Source organism: Puccinia triticina, chromosome 5A (assembly GCF_026914185.1).
Source record: "Puccinia triticina chromosome 5A, complete sequence".
NCBI classification, from domain to species: Eukaryota; Fungi; Basidiomycota; class Pucciniomycetes; order Pucciniales; family Pucciniaceae; genus Puccinia; species Puccinia triticina.
This window is the reverse complement of record NC_070562.1, coordinates 7,526,621-7,548,508: the sequence shown is the minus strand read 5'-3', so window position 1 is coordinate 7,548,508 and position 21,888 is coordinate 7,526,621. Positions and strand designations below refer to the sequence as shown.

General features: G+C 46.9%; 3 protein-coding genes across 3 annotated transcripts; 1 reads left to right on the top strand and 2 right to left on the bottom strand.

Annotated features, from left to right (window-relative positions):
• Positions 1 to 3,915: 3,915 nt before the first annotated feature.
• On the top strand, positions 3,916 to 4,593 carry PtA15_5A870 (uncharacterized protein; the record flags this gene model as incomplete). Its single annotated transcript, XM_053169677.1, is given in 4 exon segments — positions 3,916 to 3,924; positions 4,000 to 4,126; positions 4,204 to 4,542; positions 4,562 to 4,593. The coding sequence occupies 4 exon segments, from the start codon at positions 3,916 to 3,918 to the stop codon at positions 4,591 to 4,593; spliced, it is 507 nt and encodes a 168-aa protein (XP_053020850.1).
• A 3,610-nt stretch (positions 4,594 to 8,203) lies between these two features.
• On the bottom strand, positions 8,204 to 9,320 carry PtA15_5A869 (uncharacterized protein; the record flags this gene model as incomplete). The annotated part of the gene is made up of 5 exons (XM_053169675.1): positions 8,204 to 8,491; positions 8,573 to 8,734; positions 8,829 to 8,902; positions 8,981 to 9,041; positions 9,135 to 9,320. The coding sequence occupies 5 exons, from the start codon at positions 9,318 to 9,320 to the stop codon at positions 8,204 to 8,206; spliced, it is 771 nt and encodes a 256-aa protein (XP_053020849.1).
• A 9,800-nt stretch (positions 9,321 to 19,120) lies between these two features.
• On the bottom strand, positions 19,121 to 19,376 carry PtA15_5A868 (uncharacterized protein; the record flags this gene model as incomplete). Its single annotated transcript, XM_053169674.1, has 2 exons — positions 19,121 to 19,164; positions 19,226 to 19,376. The coding sequence occupies 2 exons, from the start codon at positions 19,374 to 19,376 to the stop codon at positions 19,121 to 19,123; spliced, it is 195 nt and encodes a 64-aa protein (XP_053020848.1).
• Positions 19,377 to 21,888: the final 2,512 nt, after the last annotated feature.

The following is a 21,888-nucleotide window of genomic DNA, read 5'->3' as shown; positions in this document are numbered from 1 at the left end:
AGAGTTTTGAAATACATGGTCAACAAGAGTGTAAATGAAAAGAAAAACTAAGAACCTAAAGATAAGCCGCCTAGAACAATGACCTCAAAAAAAGCCCACAGATTAAGTTGATAACTAGATGCCAAGGCGGCTGCGCCGCTGCATTTTCTGTCACCCAAGAAAATCAAAACAGCAGTATGACACAGTGATCAATGGATAATTCAGTTTGAGCCTTTGCCTGGTAAGACTTTGTGAATTATTCTTCTTACTTTGAAATAAATCAAGGAAACAGTTTACCAGTATCCAGAAAACAAACTTTGATGAAAAGATAAGGCAGATACGCACAATACAGCATGTGATAAACATTAAAATAACAATCATGTTAACCAATCTCTTTCTCTCAGAGAAATAGTTTTTCAAGCTGGACAGCCATCAAGAACCAAGGAGCAAAAAAAAAAAAAACTAAAACAGTACTTCAGGTTAAATATTTACATAAGCAAAAAAACTGGCCCTCAGCACAAGAAATCCAGGTGATTTGTGCGGGTTTATGGGTCTTGGAAAAGTTGAGAAATGAAAAGCGAGTAGCTGCCACTGCCTTTTGTATGTCATGTTTGAGTCCCAATTGGCACTTTTATTTCATTATTTGTGCTGGAATCCAATGAATTTTGTTGTTGGTGGAGTAAGCTGAGGCTTGGTGTACTGTGCACATGGGGGGGGGGGGGGGGGGGTTGCCTGATGAGGTTGAGAACCCTTTGCGCACCAGTGGTTAAATTTGGTGTGTAATATTACACTACAATTTCAAATTGCAGTTTGCTGATGCAACATAAAATTCTGCTGACCATAGCCCAATGCGAATAGGGCTATTTTTCCACTTCAATTAGTTACCCTCAATATTGAGCTTTTTGAGGGCTTTGGTAAGTTCTGCCTGAATGATAGCCGTCTTGAACTTCACCTTCTTTCACTTGAGCAAATTCAATGATCCTAAAAACCCATGCTGCAAGAAACATTTCATCACTGAATGATTCAGGAAGACAATACAAACATTTTTTCATCATTAGAAATATCAGGAATGGAGTGCTGGGGGAATGCACTCCAATCTGATGGAGTGAGACTCATGGGCACTCATTACATTTCCTGGCCACTGGAGTTCTTTGTGGTGCACTCCAAAGAGTCTTGAGTCCCCAGTTCTGCACTCCAATTGATTTGGAGTACTCTAGTCTGTACTCCAACAATCATTGGAGTGCACACTCCATACACTCACTTTTGGAGTGCTTTTGGGATTTTTTTGGAGTGCATTTAGGCTGACCCAAAATTTATTGAATGAAAAATGATAATGAAACATACCTTCTCTCCCTTCTTCAGAAAAGGGGAGGTGGGATCAAGAGGTTGCTTGACTATGAAGGAGGTATTGAATTGTTTGCGTCTGGGTGCCATGGAGTCGACGTTCAAAGGCAAGGGAGGCAATTATTGCGGCAAAATTTTGGGGTCAGGCCAAAATTTCTCTTTTGGCGGGGGAAATAATGCAGTTTCAACTCCAAGCGTCAATTTTATGACACCCAGTGGGCTGCCAAACAGGGACAGGGGATAGTGTAATATCCCCTGTTCCCCCAAAAATAATATGCAAGATTGTTTATTACGGTCCCACATTTTTGTGGCCAACCAAACGGAGCCTTATGGTTATGGCATTCAAAATTGCATAAGATTTTTTTACATAAAATCATAAACTGCAATTTTGGCTGGGAGATGTCACTTTGAGTTTTATGCACGCTGACATCTCCCAGCCAAAATTGGCTTTATGATTTTATGTAAACTGTGACATATGCAATCTTGAACACCATGAATCTGGAAAGCCCTTCCAATGCCAGATCTGGAGTTCCAGTGCCACAGAATTGAAGTGAGTGAATTGAGCTGTCACTTGGGTTTGGGACAAGTGATATGCCTGTAAATGTTGCCCCATGTACACTGTACATATCACACCGTATCTTGATTCTCAAGCCTAAACCCCAACGACTGATCTCAAGATGCACAGCATACAGGCTGAAGAGCTGAGATATCAGGAAATAGCAAGAATGAGATGGAAACTCCCCCAGGGGGAAATGTATCTCGTAGGCATCACTATTTATGGGCCAAAAGTATGTACATAATTGGGTTGGTGAGAAACCAACACCAGGAAAAAAAAGTAGTCACTTGATGGCAAGTGACATAACACAGCTTTGTTTTCAGCTCCAACAATGCTCCAATTCTGCTCCTCTCCAACAGCACATCTGGGGCTCACATGATAGGTGTCAGGATCAAAGCACTCAATGTGAAAAAACCAGATGATGCTCAGCTTTGGCCCTGGCCCAGCTGATACTCAGCTTTTACCCTGGCTCAGCTGATGCTCAGTTTTTCCCCTGGCCCAGCTGATGCTCAGCTTTGGAACTGGCCACCTGATGATCATCTTTGGCCCTGGCACAGCTGATGTTCAGCCTTGTTCATGGCTCAGCTGATGCTCAGCTTTGGCCCTAGCCTAGCTGATTGTCAGCTCTGGTCCTGTCCAAGCTGATTCCCATCTTTTTCCCTGGCCTGGCTCAGCTGATACTCAGCAAGCTGAGCATCAGCTGGCCAGCTAGCCCAGGACTGGGCCAAAGCTGAGCATCAGCTGGGACAGGACTAGGATAAGGCTGAGCAAGGACTGGTACAAAGCTGAGCATCAGCTGCGCCAGGACTAGTACAAAGCTGAGCATCACCTGGGCAAGGAATGGTCAAACAGCTTTATTCCAATTCTGAGAGTGAGCTGCGTGAAAAAGCTGAGTATGAGCTGGGCAGAAAAGCTGAGTATGAGCTGGGTGCCAAAGCTGAGTATCAGCTGGACAGAACTGAGGATCAGTTGGGCTCATCAAAAACTGAACAGGACCTCCTTGGTAAATTTTGGAATTTGAGGAGATGGTTGGGAGATTGGGGTAGATAGTGGATAGATATTGGATAGATGGTGGGTAGCTGGCTGGAGCTGGTGTAATGTCACTTGTCATCAACTGACTATTTTATTTTCCTGGTGCAAACCCCATAAAAAGTGTGTGAAATATGTGAAATGAATGACACATGAAATCATGTGTCATAACACAGGTGACTTGCTTGTTTGCATTGGAAGCACTTCTTCAAAGCTCAGGCCACTAATTTAACTAAGTCCCTCCCAAGGGAGGCCAAAGGCCTCCCTCTGGGAGGGACTTATGCTTTACAGGTGATTTTGGCCTGAGAGTTATGCCCCAAATCCTTGCCTTTTTGTGCAAAGGTCCCTGTACGGTGGTGTGTTTTTGTGATCACCCTGTACATTTTCACTGACTCATCAGAAGCGTGGCTATCTCCAGCCACCTTCTGGTGTATTTTTCTCCTTGCCAAACTTGAGATACAGGGGATGTAAACACAAAAAAACTTGTCCTGGCTAGAACAGATGATTGATCACTGTTTTTCCAACTGGCTCCCTTGGGATTTGGAGTGAATAGCCTAAAATGCATGTTCCCACACGCATCCTGCAGCTTTGTGACATTCTCAGATCTGTCAGAGCAGTAAGTCCTGGATACCTGTCATTTTTTTTCCCTCCAGGCGAGTGTATGGATTCGCACTAAAAATGCTGTTTTAACAGTCTCCGGGATGGCTTTTGCCATCCACCATCTTTGATGGATCATTGTGAGTGAGGCAGGAGGACTCATGATGATATTGATGCATCAAAAATTAGACAAGATGTTGATATTTCATCTGATCCAAAAACGTTGTTGGGATCCTCGGAGGTGAAGTGGCTATGGGAACATTCGTCAAAATCAGTGTTTTTGGCCTTTGCTCTCAGTCCTAAATCACCGATACCGCTGTCAGTCCCTCCGGTGGGCGCCACCTTCGGACAGCGGACTTGGTCAAGTTTGCTCAGGCCAGTTGTCTCGCCCTCCGCTCGACCCCTTCCCGATGGCACCAGTAAGATTTTCTCTCTCCCTAACCCCAAGCATACCTGCAGCTCCAACATTGACATCTCGATGTCGAACCTCTCAGTCGTCAAGGAAGAAATCAAAGCCCAACTCATCAGAACTTGACACTGAACGCACTCTCTTTTTGGAACTCCATCCCGATCATGACGAGCCAGCCCGGTTATTCGATGAACTTTGCAATGTTGCTGGATGTAAGTCATTCTCCCTGGTTGATCACGAACTACAGAGCCACAACTGATCTTCTTGGACACTCCTGACGAACCTGAAGTGGAAAAGGTGCGAAAACACAACAACGAACTAGCCCGTATTTTTCGCCTTTCGGAAAGGACCGTCAAAGAGCAGAGAAAGATCGCCGGGAACTGGGAAGAACTTACCTCAGGGGAACTGGGAGCTCTTCCCTTGCTCCAGAAGAAACTCGGCCTCACCGTTGGGGCTGATGGAGTCCACACACTGATCTCGTGTGCTTACTTCATCCGATTCCCCGACCAAACTTCTGAATTGTCGAATCAACAGATGCTTGCTGCAATTAAGACTTCCACCACTCCTGAAGAAGAGGTACTCAAAGATACTGAAACGATCGAATGGTCAACCGCAATCGTCCAGAAAGGTTTCGAATCAGATTATAGGGGACACGATCTTATTGTTCTCCCAACCCTGAAAACCCTCAGAGAATTTGCAGGCCTATGGAAGCCAGATGATTACAAGGCACCCTACACTTCGATCATCGGCCCAACCATGAGCGGAAAAACTCGATTACTCAAGGAGCTGGCTGCTCACGTCTGTGTAGTCTATGTCTGTCTCCGGCCTTTCAATTCAAGTGGGCAGCCCCCCCGTTCCGGAATTGCGGATTATTTCACAAGCCCGCCTCCGAATTCAGACTTGCACGAGCACTATACTCGCTTATTAACTGCAATCTTCAACACGGTTTCTCAATTCTTTTCAAGGGATCATATACGTAAAATCAAAAAGTTCGAAGATCGATTGAAGGCGTGGTTTGATTATAGTTTTCAGTTAGACGGCAATGTGAAGGATAAATACAACAACGACGTCGCAGAGGCAATGGACAAGGGAAATTTGCGGAATAGACTACGAAAAGGTGCGGAAAAGCTAGACCAAGCTCTCGCTGCTGCGGTAACACGGGTGTCTAATAAGCTCGAGTTCAAAAACGACGGAGGGCTCAGGGTTCTCTTGGCGATAGATGAGGCCAGCAAGTTGATTGAGCCCATAGACACAAAGCACGAGATTCCATATTTTCGGGTGTTTCGTTGGGCTTTATCACAAATACCTGACTCCCTGGGGTTCTTTGGCGTCTTCACCGATACAACCTCGCGGGTCGCCAACTTCAACCCAGCCCCAGGCCGAGACCCCAGCGTAAGGTTCCACGGTTTTGGCGATAAATTATTTGCTCCGATCTACCAAATCGCATCACTTGATGTGCTCGTCTCGAAAATACCGCCGAGCTCATGGGATGAGTTGCTATTGCCAAAACGGCTCTTTAACTATGGCTGCCCATTTTATGGGTTGTATTTCGACGGCATAAACGAAGAGAAACCAGTGACTGCTGTCAGAACCACGGCGTTGATTGCCCACACAAAATTATTGATGAAGAGTCCATCGGCATCTCTAGAATTGTCCGAGCCGCAATGTTTTGCCATACTGGGCTCTTTGATCCAGACCCGGCTGACCTTACATTCGCCCATCAACTCGGAACTTGTTGCAAGTCACGCGGCTCATTGCCTTTTTATCGACGAAACTCGAGAATTGATTGTCAGCGAGTATCCCCCGCAGTTCGTCTATGCGTCGGCGGCAAACGGCATTCTTGCAACCAACGAGAAGCGCTGGATCAAGTGTATCGATGTTCTTGCTTCGGCAGTCCAAAGAGGACTCGTCGCCCTCGGAGACGCCGGCGAAATGGCGACCAGATTAATATTGATATACGCTATGCAGAAAACCCCGGCGGATCCTTGTAACCCAACCAATACAATCCCCAATGGATATTCAGTGCGATTGGCAGATTTCCTCGAGACCTTGAGCGGGAAAGACCCAGATACCATGGAATTTGGCTGTTTCAACAACGACGATGAAAACAACGACAACGCAATCAACAAGAGCGAAGACAACATAAGAAGACTCTTGAAAGAAGGCCGGGTATTTTTCAACCACTTTGCCCGGATTTCGTACACCCCCAACGATACCGACTTCTTGGAGCTCTTGTACCGAGGTCTTGCGGTACAATGCAAGAGTAGGCAACCTGGGCTTGACGATCTATTTCCCATCTATCTAGCCCCCACACCAGAATCTCAAGAGCTAGACTCCGAAAACATCACCTTTTGTGGTGTCCAAACAAAAAATCAAACAGGTTACGTTGACTGGAAGGAGAGTCCCAACTGGTCAAAAAGTTGCGCCACTATTGAAGGCATCAAAAATCCGTATCTCATTCTGCTATTCAGCTTGAGAACCGCCAGTCGTAAGGTTACAAAATGGGGAAATCCGACCAAGTCCGAAGACAACGGAAGAGTTTCTTACCAGTTTCTTGGACTGGACGAGATCAAGTGTCTCACCCCTGAAATACGCTCTGCGCTAGAGCGTCTGATTACCGCGATACCAGATGACTTACTGAAGCTTCATGATAAACCTAATGAGTCGACTGAACAATGGGTCAAACACGTGAACCACGTCTTCTATCCGAGGGCACCTGAGCAACCGGCTCCTCCGTCAACATAAAAAAGCAGCCAAGCAGCACGCGAAGAGCACCCAAGCGAACCTGTAAGTTGTCCGTTTCATTGAACAAGCTAACCCAAATACCGTCCAAGTTATAAGATTCTCATTAGATTACGTGTTGCAGGTCAAATCTTTCCGATCAGTCCGCAGCTCAGACACTACCCCCTCGGCTTTGGGCAACCCTAGTTTGCGTCGAGTCTTAACTCTCAACAATCATTTCTGCTTTTATCGAAGTCTCTCATCTCATCCCCCGCACTATCCTATGTTCTTCGAACCTCATTTCTCTTATTGGTTCCAAAATAACGTGTTTTTCTCATTTCCTTGTATTCTTTAACATGTATCAAGTATATAAAAACATGAAATCACTTTGATCCTGCTTGAATCAGAGCAATATGGTGCCATGTCACAACCTTGTAATCAGTTTTACCGGGTCTCCAAGAACTACGGAGATGTAAAGAACAAAGTATTGTGCTGCTTCAGTGATGCGACAGTGGATGAAAGCTACATAATTAGCCCGGCCCATAGCATGTATGATTCGGGCGGCATTAATGGGAGTGGCCTTGGACTTGTATCCCTGGCTGAAGCTCAGCATCACAAAAAAAAGGGAAAACCTTTTCGCAGCTCACGGATGGGGGTGTTGGGTCAAGGATACACGTATGGATGAACACGCCGGCCGGTTGCCAATGTCACCAACGCCTGGAGAGTCTGACTTGGATGGCCGGATGGGCGCACGGTGATAACCGTGCCGGCCACCGAGACAAAAGACTGCACTGACGTACTACTGGCGACAGGTCATCGAGAGCCAAATATTACATAGACTGTTGATGCCAATGGCCGGTCAGTGCCAGCCAACGAGAGCAACACATAACTAGAGATTGAAAATAAGATTGTTCATTGACTCATTCAAGCCATGGGGTGTTCAGCGTTCAGTTGAGACAAGGTTGATAAAAAGTATAAGGTTGATAAAAAGTATACATGCTTTATGCTAGAAAAACAAACAAAAAAGCAGAATACCAAGAGCATCGTGACATGAATACACAGAATAGGCCGTTTAACGGCGAGCCACGACGAAGGCCATGGCGACTTCATTTGAATGCGAGATCCCAAGCTCGAATTTTTTGATGCCTTTCTCGAGAGCGACCTTACTGGCCTCGCCGGTCAGTTTGATTTCGGGGCCACTGGGTCCGGAGAGGATTTCGATCTTCTTCATGGCCCCACCCGCGCCCTTGCTGAGGGTCTTCATGGCCTTGAAGGCTGCCTCCTTGGCGGACCATTTGCCGGCGAGTGACGCACTGAAATCAGGCGATTGGCGGCAGTAAGCCAGCTCTTGCTCGGTGAAGTTTCGATCTAGGAAAACGTCGGATTGTGGCACGGCTGTGATCATCTCTCAGCTATCAAGTTGTTTGCCGACATCAAACCGGCACCACTACAAACAGAAATGAAGTTACGTCAGAATGTTGCAAATGTGGGATAATCGGAGCAGACTGCAACTGACCGAGTCCAGTCGATAACAGCCCCATGTGAGACACAAGTACTCGCCCCAGGACTCAGAAGACCATCGATTGAACAATGTGTCGAGCGAGATTCGATTCAGAGTAGAGACCGTCGTTACCGAAGTTACCGTGGTTGGGGGACAGCGGCAGGACCATTTGGGTAGGGCGGGTGACGAGTTTGAGAGCATGCTTTTTCTTCTTGACCTCGCCCATCAATCTAAGCAGGTTGGTCAGCATCACTCGATGAGCAAGTTCGGATCGGTCATCTAAACCATTGATTTCTCGTCCGTTCTCCGGAATCGCTGCGAAGGGCAAGATGTAATCGAGGTCCATGGCCAACCCCTTGTCTTTATCGGTGGAGTAGATGTAGTCAACCAAGGCTAAAATAAATTACTCGAAAATCAGCGCAAGAGTTCCTCGTACATTAAACAAAGCGAGATCGAGTCTGACCTTCAACATCTTGCTTGGATCCTTGATTGAAAGGAACGACGGCGAGTCGACTGCCGCGCGATCCAACTTCTTGGTATAGCCACCCACGCGGTTGACCTCCTCGTAAGCAATTTTACCTTTGAGGGTTACGGTAGTCTTTGGTGCCGTGGGGAAAGTGACTGTAAATCATGAGAGGGTGAGCGAAAATATCTTATTGCCATGCCGTTGATGAATCGAACAATAAACTAACCATCTCGGTACAAGGGAGCTGCACCGACAGCTTCCCCTCCTCCGCCTTGTCCGGTGCCGAGCCGAATTCAGCCTCTGAGAAAGTCGAGCAGCACAATGGTTAGTTAAAGTGTTTCTCACATTGGAAGACTATGAGTCGACCGATAAACTTACGAGCACTGCCAAGCAGTTCATTTTGCAGAGTGGACTTGCCGCCGACGAAATCCTTGATTGCCTTGGAAAGGGGCGCATCATCCAAAGGTTTTTTCAAGCCTTGAGCAACCAAGACACACAGTGTTTCGACAGCCTACAGTGGCTCGTCAGCGACAGCGACGACAGGTCCGGAGCTAGCAGCGACAGGGGCTGGGGCAGCGACGGCAACGGCGGCAGGAGAAGCGGCAGCGGGTTCGTTGGCCGCTGGTGAGGAAGCCTCACCCTCAACCTTGTCTTTGTACTGGTAGCTACCATAGATCTCTTTGATGTTTTTCGAAATGCAAAGGATCTCTCGGGACATGTTGTGAGCTGTATCTTACTTAACTTCCCTCCTTGCATGAAAAACCTGTGGACCAGTATAGAAAGCTCAGGGAATCTGTACGATGACAGCCCAGTGAGTAAGCTAACCACACGCGATCCGTCTCCAATCTCGATAAGGAGAGAGAAGGGAGCCGGGGCGTGTGGCTATCTATACCGGTACACAACAGATAGGGTTGTGTGTACCGGTATCACAAGGTTAGGTTTAGCGAGCTATGTACATGATATGAAGTATTGTGTTTACTAGAAAGCTTGGACCCGGTGATTTTTTGAAATTTTCGCATTCCGAAAATGTATGGGGTTCAGCCGAGTTTAATACTAAGGGTGTTCAAAATTGAAATCATATTTTTTTCAAATCATAAAATCATAAAATCATAACACTTTTGAGTGATCATTTTTTATGTACCATTTTAGAATTGTTGCTCTTTTTTGAGTGATTGCGTGTTACACATTTTTTTCAGATTAAAATTTTATGAATTTATGGTTTTATAATTTTATGCAGTCAACTTTGAACACCCCTACTGTGTTATTATTTTAGACAATTTCCAACTGTTGATACAACCTAGTGATAAAGTTTATGCAGCCTCTGTCAGGCTGTCAGACATTTGCAATGTTGATTTACCTCTCCCACACGCAACACCCACCAGCCAGCCCCCCATCGGTCACCCCCCCCCCTCTCCAGTCTACAACCCAATCGATCGTTCCGCAAGCTCAACCATGGTCTATGTGCAGTATGATCCGCAAATCAAGGCAGTCGCAGTCAGAATGGTAATTGAAGGACATTCGCAAAACGAGATCCGAGGGACCCTGGGCCATCAAATTTCAAAACAATCTTTCAACCGCTGGATTTACCTTTACCGCGAAACGCAATGTGTCATCCGCAATCCCGACAAGTATGAACTTCTTGGTCGCCCAAGGACACTTACATCCGATGAAGCGGCGTTCATGATCCAGCTGGTCCAGGACGAACCCGGATTATTCTTGGACGAGATACGCGAGCGACTGTACGATTCCAGTGGCACCCTGCTTAGCATGAATGCTGTTGATGAAAACCTTGTGAACAACTTATCAATCACTTTGAAGAAAGCCAAAACTCTCAACTCCAAAAAGTGCTTACTCAATAAGTATTGATATGTTGAGAAAATGGAGTTTTATCCAGCTAACTACCTTGTATTCACCGGTAAGTTTTCCTCTTCCTTGCCATCACATTTGATGGACCCGTTCAAGCTGACACATACCCATCAGATGAAAGTGCAGTGTGCGAACGGGATTTACTTAGAACTCGTGCACGATCCAAGCGGGGGTTGCCATTGGCACGTTACATCTTTCGACAAAATCCGATGCGGCTCAGTATTCTTCCGGCCATATCGATTGACGGTATTGTGGCTTTGACTGTGCGAGAAGATACCTTCAATGGGAAGAAGTTTGAACACTTTCTCAAATGGGACCTAGTGAGCTCAAACATTTCTCAATCCTGGAATCGCTGGCACATGTTTACTGACTTCCAATTGATTGGATGTTAAAAATTCCCCAGATCCCTCGGATGAACCGATTCCCAGCCCCAAACTCAATCCTTGTCTGTGACAATGCAAAGATCCACTGGGGAGATCGAGTCCAACAGATCTGTGATGAAGCTGGAGTCCGGTTGATTTTTCTTCCCCCCTACTGTCCGGAGCTCAACCCAATTGAGCTGGCTTTTGGTATACTCAAGGGTCGATTAAGACAAAGCCAGGCCCTATCTTTCACCAATCAACCCAAATGGGAAATCCGACGGGCTTGTGTGCAGGTTATGACGGGTAATTTATGTAGCAAGTTATACTATCATTGTGGCTACCATGTGCCACAATTGTTCCCTCCCATCTAAAGCACCTAGTGTTTGTTGGACCGCGTGAATCATTTCTGCTCTTCTATTCTGTTGATTCCTTTGAAATGTAAATGTTTATCTGATTCATCTGCACAATCGAGCCAATCAATTTTGAACTCTAATTAGTGATTCATCTGCGCAATCGAGCCATTCAAATTTGAGCCATTCAATTTTCTATGCTGATCAGATCTGCGATCATGGATCTGTAAGATCCGCTGTGAGCGCACAAGGGAGTACATTCAATGAGAAGGCCTCTCATCGCCGGCCTTGGCTTTATTTAATCTTGGGGTATTAATGTTTCATTCACTCAGATCCTCCTCCGCATCCCCAGGTGTTCTGTTCTCAATGCCATCCCATCTCGAATCCCCATTGAAGGCGTCTCCATCCATGTCTAAACCACCTCGCCCTGCCCAATTGACTGCTGATTACATATTTTATATTAAGCTTTCCGACCTCAATAATATAATTTGTACTAGCCAAGACATCCTCCCCCACAGCGACAAATGGCGAAAGATCATCCCTAAATTGCCAATCAGACCTCTAGTCATGGACATTGTGTCCTTGACTTGGACCGAATTCCAAACGACAATTTTAAGGCACGTCGCGGATGATAGCAACTCAGTCTATCAACTCGTACTTAGCCTCCATCATGCCAAGAAGATCAAGTGGGTGGCGTCAATCACTAACCCGGCAGGCGATTTAGTCACGGCCCAGATCTTTGGGGCGGCGGATTTTGCCAACTTCGCCGAATCAGCCTACAAGACTAGCCCGGGCCGAGGCCGCATGGATCTCTCTTTAATAATGGCTAATCCAAGTGAAGATGTTCAGGTCCAGGACCAGGATCAAGGAGCCGAGGTGAGCTAGATTAGACCCCATTGTCTATCTTGTATCTTGATCTGATAATTGGGCCGATGGCTTACCCTCTGATGATGTACATTCAGAAAGCCATCGACGCCCGCAAGCGCAGTTTGCACTACTCCTTTGAGTCACCAGATGCCAAAAGGAATACAGGTCCGGCGGACCGATCCAGTAGGCCCGTTTTCCCGGTGCGATATGAATCGGAATTGGACAAAGAAGTAGAAGTCCTCAATCCCCAAACTGGCCGGAGTGTCCAAGGCCACAAGCCCAGTCCAACAGTCCAGCGTCCTCTGACCCCCGTCCAGCGTCCTCCGACCCCATCAACAATGCAGCCTCCTGCTTGTCTGGAGCTAGAGCGGTATGATATGGAGACATTCCTCCATTATGCGCATATTGACCCGAACGATAAATACACTCAAGGGCGGTTGTGGGCTCATGGGATAGTGCACTGGTTGTTTTTTCGCAACTCAAATGAGGCGGAGCTCATGCAGCTCGGCTTTCCAATAGGTACAGCGCTTCCTTTGTTTCAGGAGTAGTTGGCTGTGTGTTCTGTTCAAGCTAATTAACACTTTTGCGGCCAAATAGGTACAGCGCGGTATTTGTGTGAGGGAGTTCAGCGCCTTGAACGACATCACCATAACACTGACAATTATGTCGGAGGTATCACGCCACGCGAACACACCCCTGGGACCCCATCTCCTCTCCTTTAATGATTTTGTTGTTTTTTGTCAAGCGAGATTCAAATGGCCCGTGACTTAAAATATGGATTCACAAATCATGTTTGAATCCAAGAACATTCAAAATCACATTTATAATTACCTTGATAACAAGTGAGATATGGGAACTACTGAGGAATAACATAGCACACCAGCGGAAGAGATGATAGATGAATACGACATAAGATTCACAAGTGAGAGAAGAGAGAACTGGAAACTGAAAGGAACAAGCTCATTTCTACTATGTTACCACTACGCTACCGCTCGTTGTTTCCCTATTAAGCAATCATATTTGCTAAGGTTTTGCTTTTAGCAAGGTCAATAGCCCCACGATTGTCGATGTGCGCCTTGATGTTCTTCAGGTTTGGAAATAAGAGGACTTCGTCCGCTAGATTGGCTGTCCAAGCAAGGTCTCTTCCAAGGTCGGAGAACGCTTTGTACTCCGCTTCTGTGGTGGAGAGGGAAACTGTTGGCTGCTTTGATGATTTCTAGTTGATGAGATGTTTTCCACATTGTACCACAAAACCTGTTGTGGATCGCCTCGTGTTGGGGCAGTTGCCCCAATCAGCGTCCACAAAAGCCAGAATTTCGGCGTCCTGCTGTCGAGTGTAAGTGAGACCAATGTGTTTGGTTCCCTTTAGGTAACGGAAAACTTGAATGGCGGCGTGATAGTGTCTTATGCCTGGTTTTTCAAGGTACTGCGACAGGGTGCTGACTGCGTAAGCAATGTCGGGTCTAGTAAGGATACTCAGGTAGTTGAGCGATCCCACCAGGGCTCTATAGTTGACTCCTGTAGCTTCAAAGGCTTTGATTTCGTCCGTAGTGGCTTTCTTCAAGTATTTGCGGGGGTTGAGCGGACTGTTGGATGGATAAAGGTCTTGCAGGTCGAATTCTTGAAGTTTTCGTTTGATATATTGAGTTTGGTTGATTTGAATGCCTTCATGGAACCTTTCAATGTTCATTCCTAAGAGGAACTCAGCCTGGCCCATGTATTTGATTTCAAATTTGCTTTCCATCTCGGCTTTGAAGACTTCTGGTTGGTCACTGATGATGACCAAATCATCAACGTGTGCAAATATCCAAATGGCTGGTTTACCTCCTTCTGCTGTGCGCCAGAAGACGCAAGGGTCTGAGATTGCTGCTCGAAAACCTAGAGTGGCTAGAAAGGTTGATAGTCTTTTGTACCAGACAAGAGGCGCCTGGCGGAGCCCATAGATCGCCTTTTTGAGTTTGAGCACTGAGTTAGGTGGACAGTCAAGGCCAGGAGGTGGAAGCAGAGTGACTGTATCTTCTAAGGGGCAGGTTAGAAACGCACTCCGTACATCTAGTTGATGTATTTTCAGGCCGTTGTTGACTGCAAACGATAGCAGAAAGCGAAGCGAGGCGGGTTTGCCGGTGGGAGCGTATTTCACTTCAAAGTTCAAGCCATGCGTTTGCTTGAAGCCCTGGGCGCAGATTTGCGCCTTGAACTCCACCACTTGATTGTCGGAGCCGAGCTTCTTGTGATACGCCCAGGTAGCTGGGATCGGGTCGTCACTTTCGATTCTGACTCAAACAATCCACACATTGTGTTTCTGCATGTTTGCGATTTCTTTCGATTCCGCTTCCTTCCATCGGTTGCTTTCTGCGCAGGCCATCGCCTGCTTGTGGTTCTTTGGTTCAATTGATACCGTCATTGTGTAGGCTTGTTTCCTTTCTTGTTTGCCTTCAACTATGTTACGCTGATCGATCGCTCCTATGATGATTCGGGACGGGGCCGGAGAGTCACCGGTTGGGCTCGGCAAGTCAGGGAAGTCCGCTGGGGCGACAGGTTGGACCGAATTGTCTGGAGAGTTTGACTTGAGCTGATTGAGTACGTTGTTAAAGTCTTGCTCCTCATCAGCGCTTTCGATGTCACCCTGACTGCTGTCCGCATCAGGAACCTGGTCTTCCTCTTCAAACGGCAGGTCAGGCTCTCCGAGGAAGTTCGGCAGTCTGTCGTTGGTATTCGTGTTACGGCTTTGGCACAGAGCAGCACAGATGGGGAACGTTCGTTCATCAAAGTGGACGTGTTTAGCCGTGATAACCTGTCTGTCTTCTAGTCGGCAGATCTTATACGAGGAGTAGTCGTTCTCGTATCCGAGAAGAACTCCCTCCCACGAGATGGGACCAAATTTATCTGTACGGTTTTGCTTTGGTTTTACCACCCAGACTTTGCAGCCAAATGGACGGAAAAAGTTCATATTTGGCGTGATCTTGAAGAGTAGCTCTACTGGGCTTTTCTTACTCTTGGACAGAGATGGCAAGCAGTTGGTTGTGGCCGTCGCCGTGCGAACCGCCTCGCCCCACCATTCCGGAGCCAAATTGGACTGTAACATCATGCACCTCGTCATTTCGATGAGGGTGCGGTTTGCTTGTTCCGCCAGACCGTTGTTTTGCGGTGTGTAAGGCGGAGCAACATTGTGTTGTATGCCAGCTTCGTTGAGGAGCGTACTCAGCTGCCTGTTGCAGAACTCCCCTCCGCCATCGGTAAGCAGCTTCTTCATGGCAAATCCGGTTTGTTTTTTGAAACGTCTTTTAAAGTCCTCAATGGCCTGTGTCGCCTGAGATTTCTCTTTGAGTATAACCGAGTGGATGTAGCCCGTATGCTGGTCGACTAGCGTGAGGAAGTATCTTGCGCCGCCGTTGGTTGCTGGAGAGATGGGTCCGACTAAGTCGCCATGGACTACCTCCAGTGGTGCTGTGGTTGGCTTGAAGTGACTTTTGCAGCTCTGCCTGACAATTTTTCCTTGCATACATGCATCGCATGCATGAGTCTTAGTGAGGTCGAGCTTGGTGGGTACGGAGGTGACTATTCTTGACGAGCATGCATGGCCCAAGCGATTATGCCATTTCACGAAGTCCGACGGTGGGTTAGCCGTCTCGGTGAGGAGTCCAACCGTCAGGTTCTCGGGGTCGAGCACTCCTTTGATCTCCAGCAGGTTGTTGCTGGTGTCCACTGAAAAAGGTTTTCCGTCATCGATGCGAACTGCAAACCCGTTGGTGCCTTCTTGGATTAGGGCCTTGGATCGCATCAGCTGGACCAGCGAGACTAGATTACGGGTGAGTTTAGGCACATAGAGGGCGTCTTTCAGGGTTAAGGTGCCTCCATTCGCTAGTGGTAAAGTAGCCTCTCCTCTTGCCGTCGCCACTAGCTCACCGGAGCCGCTGCCGGTTACAATTTCAATTGAGACAGGGCTCGTCTTCTTGAAGTAACCGAGAGCGTTCAGCATGTGACTGCTTGCGCCGGAGTCTAAGATAGTCGTCTGGCGTTTGTTCACTCCCAAATCCAGGAGATAGCTGAATGAAGGCCGTACGTTGTCATCAGTGTGCATTGCTGAGTCAACATCTTGAGTGCGGCTGGTGGTCTCCGCAGTCGTGTGGTATGATGCGCCTTTCTCCTTTGCTTGGAGTTCTTTTTTCTTCTCAAGATGTTCTTGGTATTTCTCCTTGTGAAGAGTCCAGCAGTTTTCTTCGGTGTGATTCGCGGCGGGGTTATGCTTCTTGTCGTAGCATCTGACAGGATTATAAGGTTTCTTTCGCTTTGCGCTGGTAGCGGTGGCTAGAGCAGTGGAGGTGCCGCTAGAGGAGATTGGATTGGGTGCTTTCCTCTTGTTCGACCTTTCGAAGCGGCCCACTTCCCTGAGTCGGTTGATTACAAATTTAGGTTTGCCGAGCGAGTTTAGATCACCAAAAAGACTCTGCATTAAAAAGGGCCTCTTCTTGGTTATGCGGCTGATTATGCTGCAGCATATGACGAAGTCAGGTACAATCATGCCTAAGGATTCAAATTTAGCAAGGCACTCCTCAATACCGGCGATGTATCCGGCCATGTCATTGTTAAACTGAGTGTCTTCCCATTGGGCCCACACCTCGTAGCTTGCGAGTATTGAATCCGAGGCGTAGACTGACTTGAACATTTGCCAGAGTTCATAGGGGTTTTTTGAGTTGTCCTTTTTGACAATGGTATTAAACACTCCGTCCATAAGATTTGAGCACAGCAGATTAGCGGCTTTTTGGGCTTTAGCTTTGGATCTTTTTGTCATGTCTGGCAGCGGTGGGTTGTTGATGAAGTCCTCAAGATTGAATTCCGCTAGCACCATGCGGATTTTCTTCTCCCAGATTTCGAAATTTTCTCCGGTGAATTTCGGAACCTTCATCGTGGGTTTTCCTCCAAAGCTGGGATCACTTGATTCATTTTCGGAGTTGGCCATTGGAACGTCCTGCTCCTAGTCTTCTGATTATGAGGTGGCGTTTTAAGCTTCGAGACTGTAAATCTGAAAGAAATCAGAGAACTAAGATTGATTTCTAGTCAGACACAGATTGCTAGTTACAATAATGATTGGCAATTAAAAAGGCTGATTGAGCGGTTTACCTAAGAGCAGGCGCTGGGCCGCTCTCTACGAGCTTTATTCTAGCAGTGGTAATAGCTCCCTTTTAAGCTAACTCTGTATGACAGAGTTCTGAGATCACATTTGTCTTTCGTCAGTATTCTACCGCTGATTAAGCGTAAGCATTTGCTTCCTGACTTAGTAGCGGTTAAGATGGTGATTGCCTTTAGGCGAAACGATGCGACAGTTCCTTTATGGTTTCTGTGTGTGTTGCAACTTAGTGTAAGTCTTCTTGCTGTCTTTGGGCAGGGACCTTTCTCACTTACCGGTCGTTTTTCCTTCTCTTAGAGGGGACGCAGTAAGTTCGGTCTTTTCCTTTCCGGCTTTGTCTGTGGGAAGTTTAGATAGCACATTAGCTTCTTGCTTGTCTCCTATCTTTGATTTTTGTTTGCTTCACTTACCTTTGGTATGTGCAGTGATTCTCTTGGATAGTGACTTGTGTTTCTTGCTCTTGGGTGTCGGACCTGCATGCATCAATTTGATGTGTCAGTTTTATGACCCCGCGGCTATGGTTTTTGCGCTGCGGAGATGGTTTGCTTTGCTTACCATTTTCAGCAGCTGTTTTAGATCCCAGCAGCAATCTCAATTTATGAGATTGCTGCCGTTCACCTAGGCGTGCAATCTCACAGTTACAACACCTACCGTTAAGCCAAAACCAATGGTTTCATTTCAACTCAATGAAGTGCCTGGAAGGAAGAACTCGTGCGTGCAGATGTCGTTTTCGAGAAGCTTTTCGTGAACTACAGAGATGTTCCTGATATTTAAATACTCCAAGTAGCCGATGATTGGAGGGGCCACCGCTCGAACTGAACCACCTGATTCCGAACTAGGTGGGGCAACGGCCAAAGATTTCCCGGTGACCACCACGGGGTCCAGCAATTGAGCTCCAATTGCCTCGACAAAGAGACGACGCAGTGCAGTATTCTCAGCTTGCATGGGGGAATCAACATCAATATTAATTTCAATGCTGGGTTTGACCCTCTTGTTTGGGCTCGCGCGAGTTTGGTATGGCAAGGACCTTGGTGGGGATGATTTGTCTACACCGGGCATCTTCACATCAAGCTATACAAAAAGACCAAGCAATACAGCCCATTAGTCAAGACACGCATGAGCAGTAAAGGGAAATGAGAAATAAACTAACAATTGCCATGGCCCACTCTTGGCAAGCAGCCATTGTAAGGACAATGTACCTGTTCGGATCGGAAGGGTGGACAAAAACGGGTATCTTTGTGTCGTACTCCACTCGGAGAGGATATGCATCCATAATGGCCCGCATGTGGAAGTTGACATCGTTCCATTCCTCGGGGTCTATTTCGGCCTCTTCGTCATTGCCATCGGAGCTATCATCAGAATCCTTGGTCTTTCGCTTGCGGTCCTTCTGTTCTTGGATGGACTTCTTGTATTCGACTCGCTTTGCAAGAAGGTCCGCCTGTTTCCCTCGTTTGACGGCCTCGATTGGGCTGGGCATACGGAGAGCCAGGGTAGCCTTGTAAATCTTCTTCTTCTTTGCCAGGATCGCATCGATCCATTTTTGATAGGAAGACGAGTCGATAATCTTGAACCAGTCCGATTTCAACCAGCCCGGTATCAAAGGTATGCTAGCATACCAGAAGAGTTCGAGTTTTTTCTTCTCAAGCGCCTCCAATATGATATCCGCGGAGTTCGCAACAGACTGATCACATCCTGTAGCCACTAGGTCTTGAAAGTCGTCGTAGGTTGTGTTCAAGTCAATAGTCACAATGAAGGCAGTTGGGGACGGAACTAGAGCCAAAATCTTTTTGTTCTTCTTCCCTTTGGTTGTTAAATAGAGCTTGAATGTGGTCGAGATTTCTATTTTGTTGGCCTAGAAGTCAAATCACTCCACAGTTTAGTCAGTCACTCACTAGCACTCTGATCCAATGGAACCAAAAACTCTACCTGTTCGGAAACGGGCTCATCATTTGGTACAGCTTTTCGTGCGCGCGGTTTGATTACATTTGCCTGAGTCATAGAGATACAATTTTAGCCAATATACCAACCAAGCAAATGAATAAAATCATACCATTTCGGGAGCCGGGGACTTTATTTTCTCTGGGGGTGATTCGGGTTGTTCTGAGCGGGGAGGACTGTGCACTGGTGGAGGATTTGACATTCTTGCTGGTTGGTTGATGATTGGATGAAATGGGGGAAGGAAGCTTGGTCGGTCGGTCCATTTAGATGTTTCGATTTGGATAAATGGGGGATTCTTTTTGTGGGTTTGAGGGGAAAGAGTGGATGGGATACTTGAATCAGCTGCAAGGTTTGGTGAGTGGAGCCCGGCCGAACTTGCCAGGAAGTGGCAGGTGTCAGATATTTAAGTTCATGATTTGAAAATGCTGTCAATGATTGCACGAGAGTGTCATGCATTGCCTAATATAATTTGATAATGTCAAGAGGCAGAAACAAGCCAGAAACAAAAGCTCCTGAGGCCGAACCCCATACATTTTTGGAATGCGAAAATTTCAAAAAATCACCGGGTCCAAGCTTTCTAGTAAACACAATATGTACATATAGGTGAAACACATAATCTTGTCCAACACTCTAACACCCCCTCCCAAGATTATGTCGATCAGCCGCCCAAATTGAGTTTCTGCAAAGCTTGAAGAAGCTTTGTCAATCCAAGCCGTTTTGTAAAGATATCCGCGAGTTGGTTGTGTGTGCTTGTCCATTGTAATTGAATCTTTTCTTCCCTGATGAGATCATTCATGAAATAAAAAGCACGCTTGAGATATTTGGTTTTCTTCTTTGAAGCGTTGTCAGACGCGATGAGAATTGCTGCTTCATTATCAACGTGGATAGACTTTGCGGGGTAATATTCCAAATCTTCAAGAATGTTAATTACATGAGCCAGAATTTGAGAACCTTCCGATAGCGCAACATACTCTGCAGCGCATGTTGATAGAGCAACCACCGTTTGTCGCCAAGATCCCCAAGCCACTGCATCCCCGCAGTGAGTCAGGACATATCCAGTCGTGGATTGTTCATGTTCACCTCCCCAGTTCGCATCCGTCCAGAGCCGCAGTCCTTCACCGTCCGCCTTATACATCAAACCACGACCAGCCGTCTTCTTCAGATATCCCACCAGACAATCCAACGCCTTCCAATGTTTGTCAGAAGGACACGAGCTGAACCTTGCAAGCATGTTAACCGGGAACAACAGATCTGGCCGAGTACCGCTGGACAAGTACATCAAAGAACCAATAATGGAGCAATACTGTGTCGGATCCACGGGGTCACTTGAAGATATTTCAAGGTCATCATCCATCAGCGGAGAGTCTTTTAGGTAAGCTTGCCGATGATATTTCTTCACAACTTGATTGGCTAGGACTTTTTGACTCAATGCTATCGTACTATTGTTCATCTTGATGTCTATACCAACAAGGCGCTCAACCAACAATGACCATTTGATTTCCAAATCCCGCGTCATACCGATCCGCAACTCTTCGAGTAGCCGACTATCAGACGCTAAGGCGAATCCGTCATTGACATGCAACCAGATGACGACAAAACCTGATTCCTTCTTGAACATATACAGGGATGGCTCGATCTCACTAGCGACAAAACCGAGACCTTCAACAGTTTTCTTGAAGAATTTCCACCAACACCTCGCCGCCTGCTTGGTACCGTACATTGCTTTTTTTAACAGCATAACTTTTCCTTTCAGCTCAGGACAGATCTCAATCGGTGGTTGCACGTAGACTTCCTCTTCAATGGGACTATATAGGTAGGCGGAGCTAACATCAAATGTTGCAGTGGGGAAGCGATGGCGCAGAGCGATTGAGATAAGTAAGCGCAGCGTATTCAAAGAGGCCGTCGGTGCGTAGGTTTCATTGCAATCTTCTCCCATCCTTTGATTGAAGCCTTTTGCAACGTATCTTGCACGGTACTTATCGATCTCACCGTCAGGCTTTCTTTTAATGGAGAAAACCCACCGCGCACCGAGCACCTTTATTCCCTTGTGAGGATCAACCGGAACCCACACTCCAAGCTTGCCAAACTTCCCCATCTCATATTTTGCCACCAGCCTCCATTCATCTGCTTCAGAGCCCGCCAATGCCGACTTGATGGTCTTTGGTAACTCGTGTTTGGGGCCAATATTCAGGTGAGTGAGTTGTCTTTCCTCCTCCGCCGCGAATTCGGCTGTCTTTTCTTCGCCTAGTTGTAGCAGTAATTGGTTCAAGATGAAATCAAGATCCGACTTCTTTGTTGCTTTCTTCTTCACCGGCAGGTCTTGAAAATCTGGGAACTTGACGGACGACGAATGGACCATTCTCTTTTCACGAGGCAACCAGAACAGCCAACCAACTCCAGCATCAGGATAACCAAGTAAGTGACCCTCCTGCGCCCGTTCATCCAGCTTCTTTCTCCTCTCTTTTGGTATGTGGACTAAGGCTTTCGCCCCAAAAGGATAGAGCGAATTAGGATCGGGATCTACCCCGTAAAACAGCTGGAGTGGACACTTTGTCCCAGTCCTTGAATTCGGTATCCGGTTATGCATATACGCGACGGTTGAATAAGCGTAACTCCAGAACTTCCTAGGTAGGTCGCTCTCATGTAAAATAGTCCGCGCCATGTCGCCAAGAGTGCGATTAACTCTTTCAGCTTCACCATTCTGCTGCGGGCTGTAAGGTGTGACGGGCGCGAGCACAACTCCGATCTCGTCGAGCAAAGGTTTGAGTGAATCTA